At 37.9% G+C, this 16,505-nt stretch overlaps 1 protein-coding gene across 5 annotated transcripts in view; it reads right to left on the reverse strand.

Moving 5' to 3' along the window:
- ADAMTSL3 (ADAMTS like 3) overlaps positions 1-16,505 on the reverse strand; it is a 193,064-nt gene that overhangs the window by 79,523 nt on the left and 97,036 nt on the right. For all 5 annotated transcript variants that reach the window (XM_064456285.1, XM_064456287.1, XM_064456283.1 and 2 more), the window contains exon 6: positions 13,629-13,865. In XM_064456285.1, the coding sequence (XP_064312355.1) occupies positions 13,629-13,865 (237 nt within the window). The remainder of the gene's footprint in view (positions 1-13,628; positions 13,866-16,505) is intronic.

Here is a 16,505-nt window from a genome sequence, read left to right on the forward strand (position 1 = left end):
CCTGTTTAATTATGTCTGAGAAAGGATTAATGCAATGAAATAACCCAAGTTAAATATTTAAAAGGCACTCAGCCTTCAGCTTCACAGGCAAGCAGCTGTGGGCAGTGCTCATAATCTAGTATCTTGGCCATTCACAGTTTAACTGGCATCCGTGTAGATCTCTCTGCCATTTACATCAATGTCAAACACATACATTCGCTAACCAGGTTTTAAAAAACTTGGATGATTCAGTTCTCACCTTTTGATTATTTGTTTCTGAATATGAGACACAATCTATAAAACTTTCCAATGATTATTATAAAAACACCCAACCTTAAACATGGCCAAAAATTCCAAAAGCAAAGTTTTTGAAAAACTGTCAACTGAAAACTCTCCAAACTACAAGGAAAACATTTTTCCAGGTTTTCCTTTTTCTTCATATCTGTCACCCCACAAGAAGCATAAGAGTGAGAATGGGAAGACAAAGAATAGACAACATTGACTAAAAGCACCTTCCTGCTGGAAGGGAGGTAAATATTTGGTCTCACCTATCTTACCATTCACCATTTCATAGAAGAAATTTGCAGGGAGGACCAAATGTGGAGCGATTCGGTAAAAAGCTAATCTGCAGCTTCAAGTTTTCTCAAGTCACCCTATATGCCTCTTATATCCACACATATATATTTAACCAAACTCTGACAAATGGATAGAAAGCACTCTGGAATATCCAGTTAAAAGCAGTGCTAGAATTCTGAAATTGGCCAGCACACTCCTCTTCCTATATAAAAATGCTTGGAAGGGGCAGTATTAGCTGCCAAGATCCACTGCAGCTGCGCTATGCCAAAACTGACACATGATCCCCTTGGAGAGGTGAGGATCGAGTCTGCACGTAAGAGGCAGGGTTGGGTCTTCCAGTCTCTGAGTTAACACACACACACAGTGGGGGATGCACCGCACAAATCATGTGCATCCGCTGCCAAACGTGGCGAAATGTAATCTCTAAGTTGCATGTGTCTATAGAAAAGACAGCAAAGCAGCCCCACCTCCCACTCCTGCCCCTTTCCCTTATTTTCCCAGTGCCCTACATATTTGGTTCTCTTAAGAGGAGGGCATTATGGCGGACCATTTACAATAAATACTTTGGTTGAGAGACATGCTGCACTGAACGGCACCTCCTTGCTAAAGTTTTACAGTTTTTGCTAAAGTTTTTACAGTTTTACTGTAGAATGCTACATTAGCAGCAGGAAATTAATTTACTCCTGCAACTGAAGGAGATGGTCATCCTATGTATCCCAGCAAATAATTAATTTTAAAAAGAAGCAAGCAGCTTAACAGAAATTATTTAATGTTAGTGTTAAGTGTTAATAAAAACTCAGTTGTAAAAATGAAAAATCAATACATGTGCGTGAAATGAGACCATCTCAGAACAGGTGCTGCTACATAGAAGCTGTGCAGGAACACTATACTGTAATTTGGGATTGGATTAAAGATTAAAATGTTTTCACTTTGATATGTTTTTTAGCATTAGCTCTGGGTTCATCACTGACATCCAGAAAATAACAAAAAGAAAAATTATTGTAAACAAATTACTCTAAACAAGATTATCTGGCCATTTTATCACCAATTAGCATTGAGAAATGAAAGAAAACAACACCATTTCAGAAACAGAAACTGACTGGGCCACTGTGTGAATTAGGAAGCAGGTAAAATTTCAAGGGATATAATAATACAGTGCCTTAGACTTGACAACTGTCTTTCAGTTCCCAGCTCTGCAACAGACTTTCTTTTTGACCTTTGAAAACTTCCTGTGCTTTTCAGTTCCAGTCTGTGAAAGGGGTATAACTGCAATTCCCCACCTCACAGGGATGTTGCAAGAATAAATCTCCTAAAGATTCTGAAACATTCAGATGGTGTAATGGTGGGGACCATACCAGTAGTTGTGAGAGTCTATATTTCTTTCAGGCAGACTTTTAAAGTACTTATTACTTTCCACTGCTTCTCCTGCTCTTATTCACATAAAGATGCTACTAGCACACGGATGTAAATTGTTAGAACTACTGCAAGCGTAATCTCTCTCCAGACCTCACACATTTCCATTTCATAGTGTAATCTCATTTTCTAAATGTTAAGAATCTGTTTATTCACTCATCAATTAATTCTCCAAAGAAAAATTAAGCTGCACGTTGTGATACTCTGTGTGAGCAATTGCTATTTTTATTAGTTTAAGCTCTTGTATATTTGTAGGCTACAGATCCGGCAAGCCTTTGGTGGGAGGAGGGTATTGAGCAAGCAGAGTACTTGCAAGACCAGCCCATTAAAGCCCAACATGATAATAATAAACATACATACTGAGCTATTACACACAGTCACTATGAAAACAAACTCTCATTGCATATAACAAAAATTATATAACTGTGCAAACACAAGGCACGATTGTGTCCAGCATGGAACATAAAAAAAAGATAATCAGCACAGCAGCATACTTTAGAGGACTGTTTCATATAGTATTATTGCTTATTTTTTAATAATACACAAATGCCACAGAAATAAAACAGGAGTGCTAGCTGCAAGGGGCTTGGATGAGGGAAAAGCTTTATGGCTCCCCTGCCAGCAAAGGTGCTACGTTCACCTAGATGCATTCACCCTCTGCAGACTTCCTTCTAAGATTATGTTTATGTCAACTGCTATGAATATGAGTATCAAGCAATGATATCCTGGAACACAATTTAGAAAACTCAAATTAGTATCACAATTTAGGCTTGAAACGAGCACAGCATTTCAGATTTTGTTTAACGTGAAACACCCCAAAATTCTGCAGATTCTACTGTAACAAGCTTCAAATTTAGAGTTAATTCAACAAGTTTTGCTACCCTGGGTTGTTAATGAGTGAACGCTAGGGTGGGGTGATCAACACTGTGGTGGAGCGTATTTCAAACCTGACTGCCTAGGGTTAGCCTTATTTATCTGTTTGTAAAACTTTGATAGGAAGCAGTATTTCTCATACAAGCTGGGCAGCCATGGATCTCACCAAAATAACAGGCAGCTGCAAGGAATAGCTTTGGAAATCAGGCCTCAAAGACATGGCATTTTGACACCAAACATTATGAATTTAAGGTATTCATATTTTAGCCAATAAGTATTAGAAAAATACAGAATTTGATGAAACATTTTGAAGAGAGTACATCTGTATTTGCTAGCAAAGCTGCAACAAGGACAAGAAAAGGGTATATAGCAACATCCTTCCTCAGCTCTCACACCATCTTAGCAAGCCAAAGAGGTCTGATGATTTTCACAATTAAGGCATTTGTTAGGGTTAATTTACCACACATTGCTCGCTGTTTACAGAGCAAAGGGATCAGCTGTAAATATTACAGGCAGATTGGGAAAACATCTGCAGGCTTTTAGAGCATAGCCAGAAATAATTATATTAAGTGATTTTAACGTAGGCTGCATAAACGAAAAAAAGTGATAATACAAAAATTGTGTAATGGAAGGATTGGGACCCTGTCAATTTAAGAAATCTGCAGTCATAAATTCCATCATTCAAAAAAATGATACAAGTATTGCAATGACTAGGTTATGAGTTCCTCAGACAGAGGGAGAATATTGACCAATATGTAACAAAATGAACAATAAGTAGAACTTTAATATAAAAAGCGTATTGAGGAAATGGGTAGTTTGTGCATCTAACAATTTGCCCATGATGGGGTATCTATGAATTTTGGTATGACATGATTATTTTCAGAAACTGTTGTCTGATCCATTACTATTTTAGGACAGAACCTGAATATGTTATTTGTCTGTGTTCTTCCAAAGGAAAAATATAAATATGAAAAATAATAATGCTGGTTTGCCACAAGCAGCTAAAATAGAATTTTATTAATTTGATTAAGCAGTGAACAGAAACGCTCGTGTGCTTCAGAAAACTTCTAAACTAAATGTTAGTATGCCAGTGCTATTGTGAAAGACAATACTGTGTTAAATATTTTGTAGCATGCTTAGAATAGCTCACGTAGGTTCAGAAAGGCAAAGGAAGAGCAAAAGGTCAGGGTATAAAATATAGTAATACAGATGAAAGAAAAATTAAATTGCTGCTGATATATTAGAAATGACTATGGAACATTACAAATATTTTTTGCAAATATGAATCAAAAAATCACTCAGAAGCTCCACAGCTGTTTCTTCAGCTCTTATTAACTTTCAGCTCTTATTTTAACTTTCAGCTGAGAAACTAGACTTAAACAAAGTAATTAATAAAACATGTTAATTTTAATTTGTGAAGGTCAAAATATAACCTGTTAAATACAAGGATCTTCTTTTCTTAAGGAGATGTTTGTAATTAACTATGATGAGAAAATGGACAGGACTGCAAGGTGACAGGTTTTTAACTAAGATTCCAATATGGGAAAAAAGGCACTGTGGTGAAAAACCCAGCAAATTCCAAACACCCTTCAGAGTCTTCTCTTAATAAACATAAATACAAACATGGACTAGAATTGCCAATGCAGAGACCAATCTAGGGTTGGGTTTTGAAATTTCAACTTTTGCTTGTTAGACCACTGCTTTAGACCTCCTTATTCCCTCAAATGTTATTCCGTCAAATGACCACTCACCCCCAGCTGCAGGCAGACCACCATTTTGCATAGAACACATTCCACAGAGGTGAGTTGTCAATTATAAAAATGTTATATGTCAATTACAAAAAAAAAAAACCACCAAACCCAACACCACCCACGTTTCTGGGATGCTAATGACTCAAGATTATGTACTTCTAATAAAGAACCTGACGATATACCTATGCTATACAAAAGAAGAATACTTATCTGAAACATGAGTAAGCCCAGAGATCTGTGCATATCTGTCATTATTACTATCAAAAGTAAAAAGTAAAAGTATCAGGAATAGTGTGGCCAGCAGGAGCAGGGAGGTGATCGTGCCCCTGTGCTCAGCACTGGTGAGGCTGAACCTCGAATCCTGTGTGCAGTTTTGGGCCCCTCACTACAAGAAGGACATTGAGGTGCTGGAATGTGTCCTGAGAATGGCAACGAAGCTGGTGAAAGGTCTGGAGAGCAGGTCTTATGAGGGGAGATTGAGGGAATTGGGTTTGTTTAGTCTGGAGAAGAGGAGGCGGAGGGGAGACCTTATCACTCTCTACAACTACCTGAAAGGAGGCTGTAGTGAGGTGGGGGTTGGTCTCTTCTCCCAAGTAACACGTGATAGGATGAGAGGGAATGGCCTCAAGCTGCACCAGGGGAGGTTTAGATTAGATATTAGGAAAAATTTCTTTACTGAAAGAGTGGTCAGGCATTGGAACAGGCTGCCCAGAGAGGTGGTGGAGTCCCCATCCCTGGAGGTATTTAAAAGACGTGTAGACGTGGCACTTGAGGCCATGGTTTAGGAAGCATGGTGGTGTTGGGTTGACAGTTGGACTCGATGATCCTAGAGGTCTTTCCCAACCTTAATAATTCTATGATTCTAAAAGCATGAAATTATATACATCAATATATATAATTATACATAGTATTTCTTTTTTGATAGGGGCTCCCCCCTTCTACAGTCCTCTGGAACCAGAGATCCAGGTACAGCCAGAAAAAACAAACATATTGAGGTCTTCTAATAGAAGTGGCCACAAAAGAATAAATTGCTGCTGTTTTTATTTGTGATGGATACATAATTTCTATGCAACTTTAAGACTGAACTTGCACTGGTGTCATTCTTTCTCTACCTACTGCGTCATAGACTAAGCTCTGTAGCAGACCACTTAAATATTCAGCAATGTGTATGTTAAATACTATATAATTTTATACTTTGAATAATAAAATTTTTATTGATATAGATTCTCATTTATTAGTGATTCCATTAAAATGATGTTTTTCAGTGTTCTGTGTTTACTTAAGTAACTGGCAGCTCAGTGTCAGGGATGGATGTCCTTTATTAACGTGATTTGGTTTAATAAAATGAAAATAGAAAATCAACTCAACAACATCTCAATATGACATAATTACCATCCTTCTAGAGTTGCTGGGCAAACCCGACGCTGCTTGGGGAAATCCAGATGAAGGCCTGGCTTTTTCAAAGGATGCACAACCATGTGTACTCATGAAATAGACTGCTAGTGGGATTTTAACACAAACATACAGATGGCATTTAGTGAAATCCAGCTGAAGCAGAAAACCCAGCAAATAATTTATGGGGAAGTGCCCAGTGTGCTTAAAATGTAAAAGTAATACTACATTTCTGCTGAGCAAGGAACTGCATTGCAGATGCACAAATGGAGATGAAAATTATACACCTTCACAAGAATGTGATAGAGTTATTACACAGGAGATCCTTTTCCTCAGGGGTGCAACAGTTTGTAATTATCCTAGTACATGTTTCCCTGTAGTTTTTGTTTTAAAATTGGCTTAGCAACAGATCTGTAAGCGAATCCTGGATTGGTTGGACCACAGATCTGCAAAGACTTTGTGGACTAGGTGCAATTGCATTTTCACTGCCTATGAAATCTGTCAAGAAGTGAAAAATATAGAATGAAAGTAGACTATTACACCAAACAGATCCAATAAATTCATGTGACTGCCCTGCCACCAGGAGAGTAGTACTTGGGTTGTTATAACCTAACTATTTATTTCAGCCTCACAAGAGATCAGAACTAAGAATAAAATGGAACAAAAATATCTACATACTTTTTAAGGTTATCAGCATTGCACAAAATACAAGATAACCTCAGAATTATTTCTGGCAAAAATATCTTCTCCAAGTCCTGTGACTTGACTAAGAAAGGATACATTTTATTTCAACATTTACTAGTAAAAGAAGGAAATAGTGAAAAATCCTTACATACTCTAAACGATAAATCTCTATTGCAGTTTATTGGAGTCACTCTCAATAGGGAAAATTAAAATCCTCAGAGTCTTAGTGAGAGAAAAAAGATTTCCATTTCTACAAACACAGACACACCACAAAATCCAAAACTCAGAGAAATTAAGGCTGTATTTTACTGCACAGTTGCATGTGCTATCACAGTACACAGATCTTAGTGCCGCAACGTCAGTTATTTGCTGCATTTATCTACTCTCTTGCTCTACTTGTCTTAGCACAGAACCACAGTACAGGCAGATGTTAGGAATGCCTGCATCTGCACCACAAATAATTAATTTTAAATATGGCTATGGGAATTTATGGTAATAAAAAAATGAGTATAAAACCTGTCATGTGAAAATCCTGCTCTGTCTTAGTCAATATTTCCCATGTATCTTTGCACTGCCTTAAAACCCTGCTGTCATTCAAAGCCCATCTATTAATTTACTTTGCAGTCTCTGCTCACATCCTTTGCTTTGTGATAACTTCAGCTTGCACTTTATTTCTACACAGATAAAATATGTCCCTAGAGAGAATACAAAGAAAAAACTCCCACTGCCTCTTTCCCATGCTCATCATCTACAAGTAATTCATTCTGACAAGCAGAAGGAGAGATACCAGAATATCCCTCCAATTAAGGAAGCCAATTCCGTTTGTTGGTTGGGTTTTTTGGGGTTGGGTTTTGGGTGGTATTTTTGTTTGGTTTTTTGTTTTCTTTTTTTTATTATTTAATTACCTTTAAAAGTAGTGTGGAATACTAGCTTTCAAGCACCACTTTCAACCTCTGGTTTTTCTCATTGAAGATTTAACTTGTTCTGAGACAAGATTTTGTCCTCACATGGTCCTGTCTCATAACTCTTCAGTTATGACTAAGCTCAGCCTAACAAAGGCCTTATTGTGGCACAGGTTCTCACATCTCTGCAATTGAGCCAGTGCAGGTCAGCAGTAGCCCAGAGGAGCTGACACAGGCTTCAGCATATGTTAATAAACAGAATACAGCCTCTTCAGGGACCTGGAGTATGTACTCTGACTAACAGAGAATGTCCCAGCCGATCACTTCACAGCAAGTGAGGCAGCAATCCCAGTTGCCAAGAAGAACGAGTGTTATTGGGGGTGGGAGTAAGAAAATTTTCTCTCTGTAAGGATTTTCAGTCATAAAGCAAAGGGTGTCAAAATGTAAACCTCAGAATAGAGGCTTAAATAAGTCAGAATGATGGACACGAGGAGACACACCATGATGTTCAAATTCCCCAGCCACCCATACAGCGGAAAAGAATGTAAAGCAATAAAAAAACACCAGAAGATAAAAAATACAGTGCATAAAATTCATTGCATACTAAAGGGGTCCTAAAAAGACTTTCCACATATTTCTGCAAACATTTTATATCTGAAGGCAAAAGGCTAGAGTGTTCCACAATTCCGTAAATCCACTTCCACCAAATAAAACAAAGCGTTTCCAAAACATTTATCTCTTACTACAGGATCTGTCACATGCTAGAGCAGATAAGAGATTATAGGACCACCCAGTAGGGGAGCAAGTGCACTTTCCCACAAGGTCTCCATTTGAAAAAATACACATACACACACTCAGAGTATAGGACACAAACTCCCATTGGGCTTCTTGTTTGTGAGAATGCTTTCAAAAAAGAAATCAATATATAGAACCAGATTACTTTGCTGCTTTTCTGGCTGGGTCCAGCCAAGGTGAAGTTAGCACTGGAGGATTTGAAGGTTACTAAGGCTCTCGTTCAAGACAACACCCAAATTGTGAGTTTTTTTACTATCACTGCTCACATGCTTTAGGACCTTGCTAGGCTGGGAAGTAAAATGGCATTTGTACAAAGATCACTAAAACAAAACAAAATTTGCCAGAGAGAATTACTTAGGAAAAAGAAATATAGATAAGAAATTGGAGATCAGAAGAAATCCGCTACTTATCTGACAAGAAAGAATAAACTTAGACAGTGAGAAATCCCTATAGGGAGTATTTCTCCATAAGAAACAGTAGGAGGGAGAATAAGACAAAATCTGAAAAGATACATCAGTTTCTAGCTGCAGTGGGCAGCTGCAAAATAAAAAGTGATTCCAAAAGATCTTTTCAGTGTCTGAGAGTATCCTATTATTACCTGCAGTAAAAGCACGCCTCTGAGTTGCCAACATCATCACAAGGGAAACACTATACTGAGATGGACTGTGACTTCACAGTGGTGCAAATGCAGCCCTTGGAGGGTGGCTACATGATCTGCTGGCTTGGGCGGGGCCAGGAGCCTCCATCGAGCAAGGAAACCCACCCACTGAGGCTATGGAGGGTGGTGCTGGCAGGTTATGTAGGATGTGTTCACCCATGCTCACCACAGTCCCATCCTTCTGTGGGACTTCTGGAGAGCCACCAACATTTCCCAGCTGAACGGCAGCTGGAGCTCCCCACTCTCCTCCGTTTTATGACATATGTCACATGTATGTGTAATCATATGAAGATTTTGATACATAGCTCTCAGAGCCAGAAAGTTTTGTTGGATCGTCGTGAGTAATTCCCATAGTTTCTCTGGATAAGGTCCAGCCTGCCAACTCTGGTGCCTGCAGTAATACGTAGGCAGAGTGCAGGTCTCTACACAAGGATTCCTCCATGCTGCAAAATGTACTTTACTTTGTGTGTTCACTAATTAATTGTACCCAAGAAAGAGTGCCAGGTTCAGTATAAAAGCTGACTTAATATAGAGCTACTTCGAAATCAATTCTTCCCTGAATAAGTTACTTGAGGTTTGAAGACTAAAAAGGAGGAAAATGCAATATGGACATTTTTATCTTATTTTTAAATATTAAAAAAGAAAAAGATTGCAAATGTTAATTTTGGGAAAAAAGGTGCTTTTTTAACTGCCATTCAATAATGAACTACTCTGACTGATGTGTGAGAAATGGAACTTTATGTCTGCAGTAACACTGGATCTAAGTATCTGAACACCAAACCTCCTGTGCGTCTTGGGCAGTCCTTTAACACATTTACAGGCAAAAAGATGTATCTACAGGAACCCAAAGTGAAAGTACACAAAACACTTTAAATTAGCACTTAGAGAAAGCAACTCTCAGAATAAAAGGAGTCAGGGTTCAGAAGAAATTAATAATCTGCTATGATTTTGAGTTTTAACCACAAGCAAAGCTCATAAAAAAAGTGCAATAGTCTTCCAAAAGCTTACAGAAACTGTTTTCAATCAAAACTCCAACAGATATTTACCTCAAGTGTAAGAGTGCTTTGGTGGCGAGTGAGAGAGGTACCTCCTTGCCATATCATGACAGGTGACAGAAAAGAACTAGCATGGCAGAAGTTGATGGCACTCCACTTGACATATGGGATGTGTTCTGATGTCAGCTAAATTCATGCCATATCCTACAAAGCACAGTGAAGTGTCTGCCTTTTTTGGAACACAAACAACTTGCTGACACTAAATGCAAAGTTCACTGCAGGATTTACATCATCTTTGACCTAATTGTGACAGCCTAGGACAGAACTACTCAGGCTGCTCCTTGGGACTCCAGATTTTTTGGGTGATGCAGGTATTTATTGTCCAAACACATTACTCCATATTAGGAAAACTATCACTGTAACCATTTCAGGTCCTGACACAGGTAACACCCCATTCTGCATTCTGGTAGAAAAAAGCAGGTCTGCATGAATTAAAAACAAAAACAAGGAGAGGCAGGGCCCCAAAGCAGGCGGAGTAACTGGGTAAACGTTGCCCACACATGTCTGACATGCAGATGTTTTTAAATGTCTCCACCCACATCCGGATGGGCACAGCAGGAATGTATTATATGAAGAAAACTGTGTTGGGTGCTGTGCAGAGACTAGAAAGAAATATCAGAAGTTAAGTGTGAAAATCCTCCTGGCAGTGAAGTTCTAACCTGTCCCCATTTAACAAAATGGACCCAGATATTTGCTTTGGTAACAGAAGCATGGCGGTAGCAGACTAAAACATGATCAAATGGTTTGGCTCAGTTAAGCCTCAAGTGACCCCAAAATATCTTATTAACTTTCCCAATAAACTTTTCCCTACTCCACTGCCTTTAGATTTACTTCCCCTGAAGCCTCAAACCTCCTATCCAGAGACCAGTTTTGTCCTCTCACCATTTTCTTTGACAGAGCATTATTTAGTTTGATTCTGCTTGTTAAGGGAAGTGCAAAAAATCAGAACTAAAGCTGGACAACAGGAACTCACCATCCTTGAAAATTCATGTGCTGCCAAGGAGAGCATCTGAACAAGAATACAAGAGGCAGAATTAGTGATGCAGCCCTGCCTTACCAAGGATAAGAAAACAGATGAAAGTGAAATCATGTTGGGGAAGGGGGGGCGAAGCCCAGACACTAAATGAGCAAAACCAGCACCAGCTGGAAAGGGACTCAGGCAAGCCAGTCCCCTTATACTAACTCTTTGGTGCTTGCAGGCATAAAAGTGAAGATATCCACATCAGCAGTATGACATGTTTCTTTAGATGAGTTAACTGTAAAAACACTTGCCAAGTTATTTGCAGGCTGTGCCAAGTATATGTCAGAACCCAACAAACTGATCTTACAGCAACAACTGTAGAGAATCACAGTTTTGCTGTCTGTCTCTTAACAGCAGTTGACCAAATAACCATATTTTTCCAGGAAAGATTAGACATTCAATTTGTTTTCTTTTCCTGCTTGAACAGGAGTAGCAACAAAGCTCCGTGTCTGTTTCTGGTGAAGTCCCCCACCTCCTGCAGTCACTTTCACAAGTAACCAACCTTTCCACTCTGCCCCCAAAACAGTCCACAAAGAGAAAAAGGTTATTTCAAATGACCAAAATCTCATTACCTCAATAAAATTATGCAACACCAAATTATCAAATATAAACTTTAAAAAGGAGAAATTTTCCATTTCTGCAAAAATACCTCAGCAATAGCCAGTCACTTAAATGAAATAAAGTGAAAGCACCTAACAGCTTATGAGGTTAAGTTATAGATCAATTAAATTGCATAAGTCACAGCACAGGGCACATCCTAAACATGCTGGTGGTTTTTTGTTTTCCCCTGAAGATGTTCTCTCAGACTGAAAAATACTTTTGTGGAATTAGAAGAAATAATGAAAAAAAAGAAAAAATGGAAGAGTTGGAGAAATGCAATTGATTCTCATTAACAGTGTAAAAGAGCTCCAGTGCCTGCTTCTGGAATGTTTAATTTCTTCTGCCACTACCTGGTTTATTTTAAAAATGCATTATTTAAATTTCAAAGCATTTTATGTCAGATATATATACCTGAATACTGAAAAAATACTAACAAGAAACATTAAAGGCAGCTCTTTTAAGTATATCTTTCAACTGTTCTTCACAATATTGTATCCTCTCTAGACAAAGTGAATTTTATGCTATTTATTAAAAACTATATATCTCTGAGGTCACTGTGGGAGACATGGGAAACCCCACAGCCTAGCAAGAGTCACACAAGCCTCTGAAAAGTGCAGAGCTCCCTTACATTCAGCATGACATTTCTGTGCAGCAACAAGAACAAACAGCAAGGGCTGCTGTAGAAGTACCACCTACAAAAGGCTTTGGCATCCTCCAGGGTGAAAGCTTGTATCAGAAGAGGAGACATCACTAAGAATATCGCAAAAGATATCTATTATTTGGCAAGTGCTTCCAGAGTTTATAGAGGTATATCCTATTTTAAATGTGCAGGGTAATGAACGTTGTTGGATACCACAGTGAAGTACTATTGACAAATGCAGTCTCCTGAAGAGGAAGACTGTAAGGAATTCTTCTTCTATTTCAGAGGCAGCAGATGCATTGTGTGTTGGCATGCCTGGTATGGGAACTGCAGTATACATAGAAGTCACATAAACCCCACAGCAAGGTCCATATCACATATTAACATTGCTGTAATCTGTGCACCAGACTTCTGCCAAATGTGTCAAATTTTCCCCTATAATGGAGTTATTTGCTCACTGGGCCATATCCTGCATTTTTGAATCGCACACATTTTAGGCATTTAACAGAGCAACAACCACTTGCAGAGAAAGAAAACTAATTGCAATAACATACCCCTTCTATATAAAATTGTTCTGTTCATAAAACTTAAGATTGCAATATTTCTTTGCTAATGAAACATGGGCAAAGTTGGCAAGCCTCAAATACTATAACTTTCCATTTTTACACCAACTGTGTAAAGTTGATAGTATAACTCTAATTAATAATAATAATAAATATATCTAGAAATGTAGATTCCCAGTAAATATATACTAACTATCAATTCAGACAATCACAACACATACTCATTCACCCATACAACAAGACAGATACACACACTCACACCTGCCATTTTGGGTTGTGGGATATAGGGATCCCATAAGATGTCACATTTCCTCCTTAGCAGAGTTCATGAGATATAAGGCTCAGAGAAGGAGTAAAATGAAGTGGAAGGCTATGTAATTTCATCACACTGTGACAGACATACTAAAGGTTAGAAAGGTGTAACTGGTATAACTATTTTCATTAATTTTTACATATGTAAAAAGAAGAGGGAGTGAATGTTATTGACCTTTTATTTGTATGTGTGTGTTTATATATATATATATAAAAATAATCAATGGCTAAGGCAGTTAGGAACTCCTGTGTGCAAGAGAAAGGTAAGTTATCCACAATCCATATGCTCCAGTACTTGCAGATAAGTCTAAAGTAAACTGATACATGAAGATGAAAAATAACCAAGAAGCACTCACTTAATGCGCAAAGTGTCTCACAACAAAGGTCACAGTTAGATTTACACCATGAACATACCTGGCATATTCCACTGATGCACATATCCAAGGATTCAGTATTGCAACGAGTACCATCTAGTACTTTTGGGGCAAGCTCCACAATCAAGTTCTTTCCCAGAGCTTGACATTTCAGGGCACACGGTGCAGTAGGATCATTATACACAGGGATCCACTCATAAAAATGTCCCTGGTATTTGACATCATTGTAGGCTGAACACTGTTGTGCTCTAAAGTCACCAACATCTGAAGGGCAGTCCTAAAAAGACACCAAAGGAAAAATTTTTAAGAAAGGGATACTTAGCATTTGCAATAAAGTTATCTGATAAATTACACAGAATCTATTCGGAGAGGCTTGGTTCAAGAACAGATCTGCTATGTCATATATATTATAAAGTTTTATTGTGCGTATTAAAACAATTTATGTTTCTTAATCCATTGCATGCAGTGCAAGTAACAGAGTACCATGCGTATTCCAGTAATAACAACATAACTGATATGAGAGGATCATTAAAAATGCTACTTTTTATGACACAACGTAGTACATTTAAAGTCTGGTTCTGTAGTAAAAATTAGCTTCTAAAGGAATCCATATATTTTAAAGTTACTATAATGAGATGTCTGACATTTAATATTTCTCTTTTCAATAGCTTTTTCCACTTAAGGATTTCTGAGTGCTCTGCACTCATTCATCAATTTATGTGTCAGAGTAATGAAAGAGGTATTATTGCTACTTATACATAAAGAAACAAAAATTTGTCTAATTAGTTGTTCAGTATTGCTCAGAAAGGGGACAAGAGCATTAGGAGGAGACATCAGAGCTTGTAGTGCTTAATCTTTTGGTCTAATTACAAAACAACTTCACCTCATGGAAGCAGTAAGGCTTACTTTGTTGAAATGAAATACACTTCGAACTGGTAACTATTGATTATATAGTTCCAGCTCTAACGAGACAGTTCCGTGCCTCCTCCTGTACAGAGCCTCAGCATACACAGCTGAAAGACCAAACAGGAGATCTGTTTGAAATAAAATATTCTAAAATATTTTTTTCTGTATAAAGCATTGCACCCAAACAATGATGTTAATATTAAACTATGGTGACAGGAATGGAGATGAATACTGATTTATTTGAAAATAACTTTAGTAAAGTACTGACAAAGGAGTTAGTGTGTCAAACAATTTCTCACTAAAGACTTCATTTGAAAGTATGTCCAGTGTCAAACAGTCCATACGCCAGACTGAAAGGATATTCTTCCAAGAATTCCAACTGCACATATAAGCCAGATGTGAGGCTGATTTTAACAAAGTTTTGTTTTTATTGGATGTAAGACTGAAAGATTGTGATGTGTCAGCTGAACTCATGGAACTTATTACTAAGTATTAATTAACAATACTAATCCTGAACACAGCTTCAACCTTATCAGTGAACAGAACCTTCCCTGAAAAAAGCTAATGAAATAGTAAATGCATTACACAGTACTGGAGATTAAAACATGCATAAGGAAGGTGCAAATTCCAGTCCAATGCCCTCAACAATGTCATCCTGCCCATTCTGCTCATACGAATCTGAATGAACCAGCACTTCGTTAGCTTAATATTTTGTCAAAGCCTTAGATTTTTTTTCATCATAGGAAACAGTAAACTAGAAATGTCTCTGGTTTATCTGTAGCCTTCATAATATACCTTCTAAGATCAGTATTCTTTCTACTGATCAACACATGGGGTTTTTGCAAGTGAGCACCAAGCAATTCACTGAGCATTTGCAGCAATGCTTTTCAACTCTGTCCAGTGCTACACATTACAGTGAGAATAACTCAGAATGATGCTAATAACATTTTTTAATTATTTTTAAACTGGGATAATTCTAGTTTGAGCAATTTTTTTAAAACTGTAAAATGATGGAATAAGACAAGGAGATATTACAGTTACTGTAATTCTTTGAGCGTTTTACCTCTGCAAAATCCCACAGGTGAGAGCTTCTAAAAACGTCAGGCAAATACTGTCAGAAACCACCCTTATTTACTGCAGTATCACTCCCAAGAAATTCACCAAGTTTGCACTGGTGTAAATGAGAGCAGAATTTGGCTCCGACTTATCTGTCACCTCTCATTTTCCACAATAACAAGTCTAAAAAGCAGAGAGGTCTTCAGAGTTCATATGGATACCATATGGTTCCCTTCCACCATTGTAAATAGAGTAGCAGCTAAGGATAAAAATAAGTGGAAGTTAGATTCAGGTAAAGTTAGAAGCGGTGTTTCAGAGTACTGTTATTCAGCCATGCACAGCTACAATTTCATCACAAAGAATTAAAGAGCTATCAGTAAAATAGGCAGAGCGATGGCCTTAGGCTGAGTTTTGACAGGCTGTTGTTACAATTCATTATCACTCAGTGTTGATGCAATGCCAAGACACAAACACCACAGTGTCAGGATGTCAAGCCATGGTTACTATATGTTTCTCATTGATTCAACACAATGCAGCTCCTTCCTTCCACTCGCTTCCTGGCTGCTTGAGAGCAAGTGAATTCTCATTTCGCTATTCTATTTTGGCATCTTCAAAGAACACAGAACGATCCTAGCAGCTTGACTCATATGCCAGTTCCACCTGCTTTATGTTTGAGCTGTGTTCAAAAGCAGGAGCATAAAAAGAGCATCACAAAGGGATATCAAAGGGCTGGAATTATTATCATTTGCATTATTATCAGCATTTGGATGGCAGCCAAGTTCAGATCCCTGTTTTCCTGGAAACAATACATATTTGTATAAAGAAATGAGTTTATAATCGAAACAAAAAGACAACTAAGCACAGAAAGGAATGTAATCAAGTCAAAAAGAGGACTTTTAAACTTCAGGTTAATTCCATTAAAGTGGGTCATAAAAGTGAGAAGTTTAAAAAATAG

The sequence above is a fragment of the Phalacrocorax carbo genome, chromosome 7 (genome assembly GCF_963921805.1).
Source record: "Phalacrocorax carbo chromosome 7, bPhaCar2.1, whole genome shotgun sequence".
In the NCBI taxonomy this organism is placed as follows: Eukaryota; Metazoa; Chordata; class Aves; order Suliformes; family Phalacrocoracidae; genus Phalacrocorax; species Phalacrocorax carbo.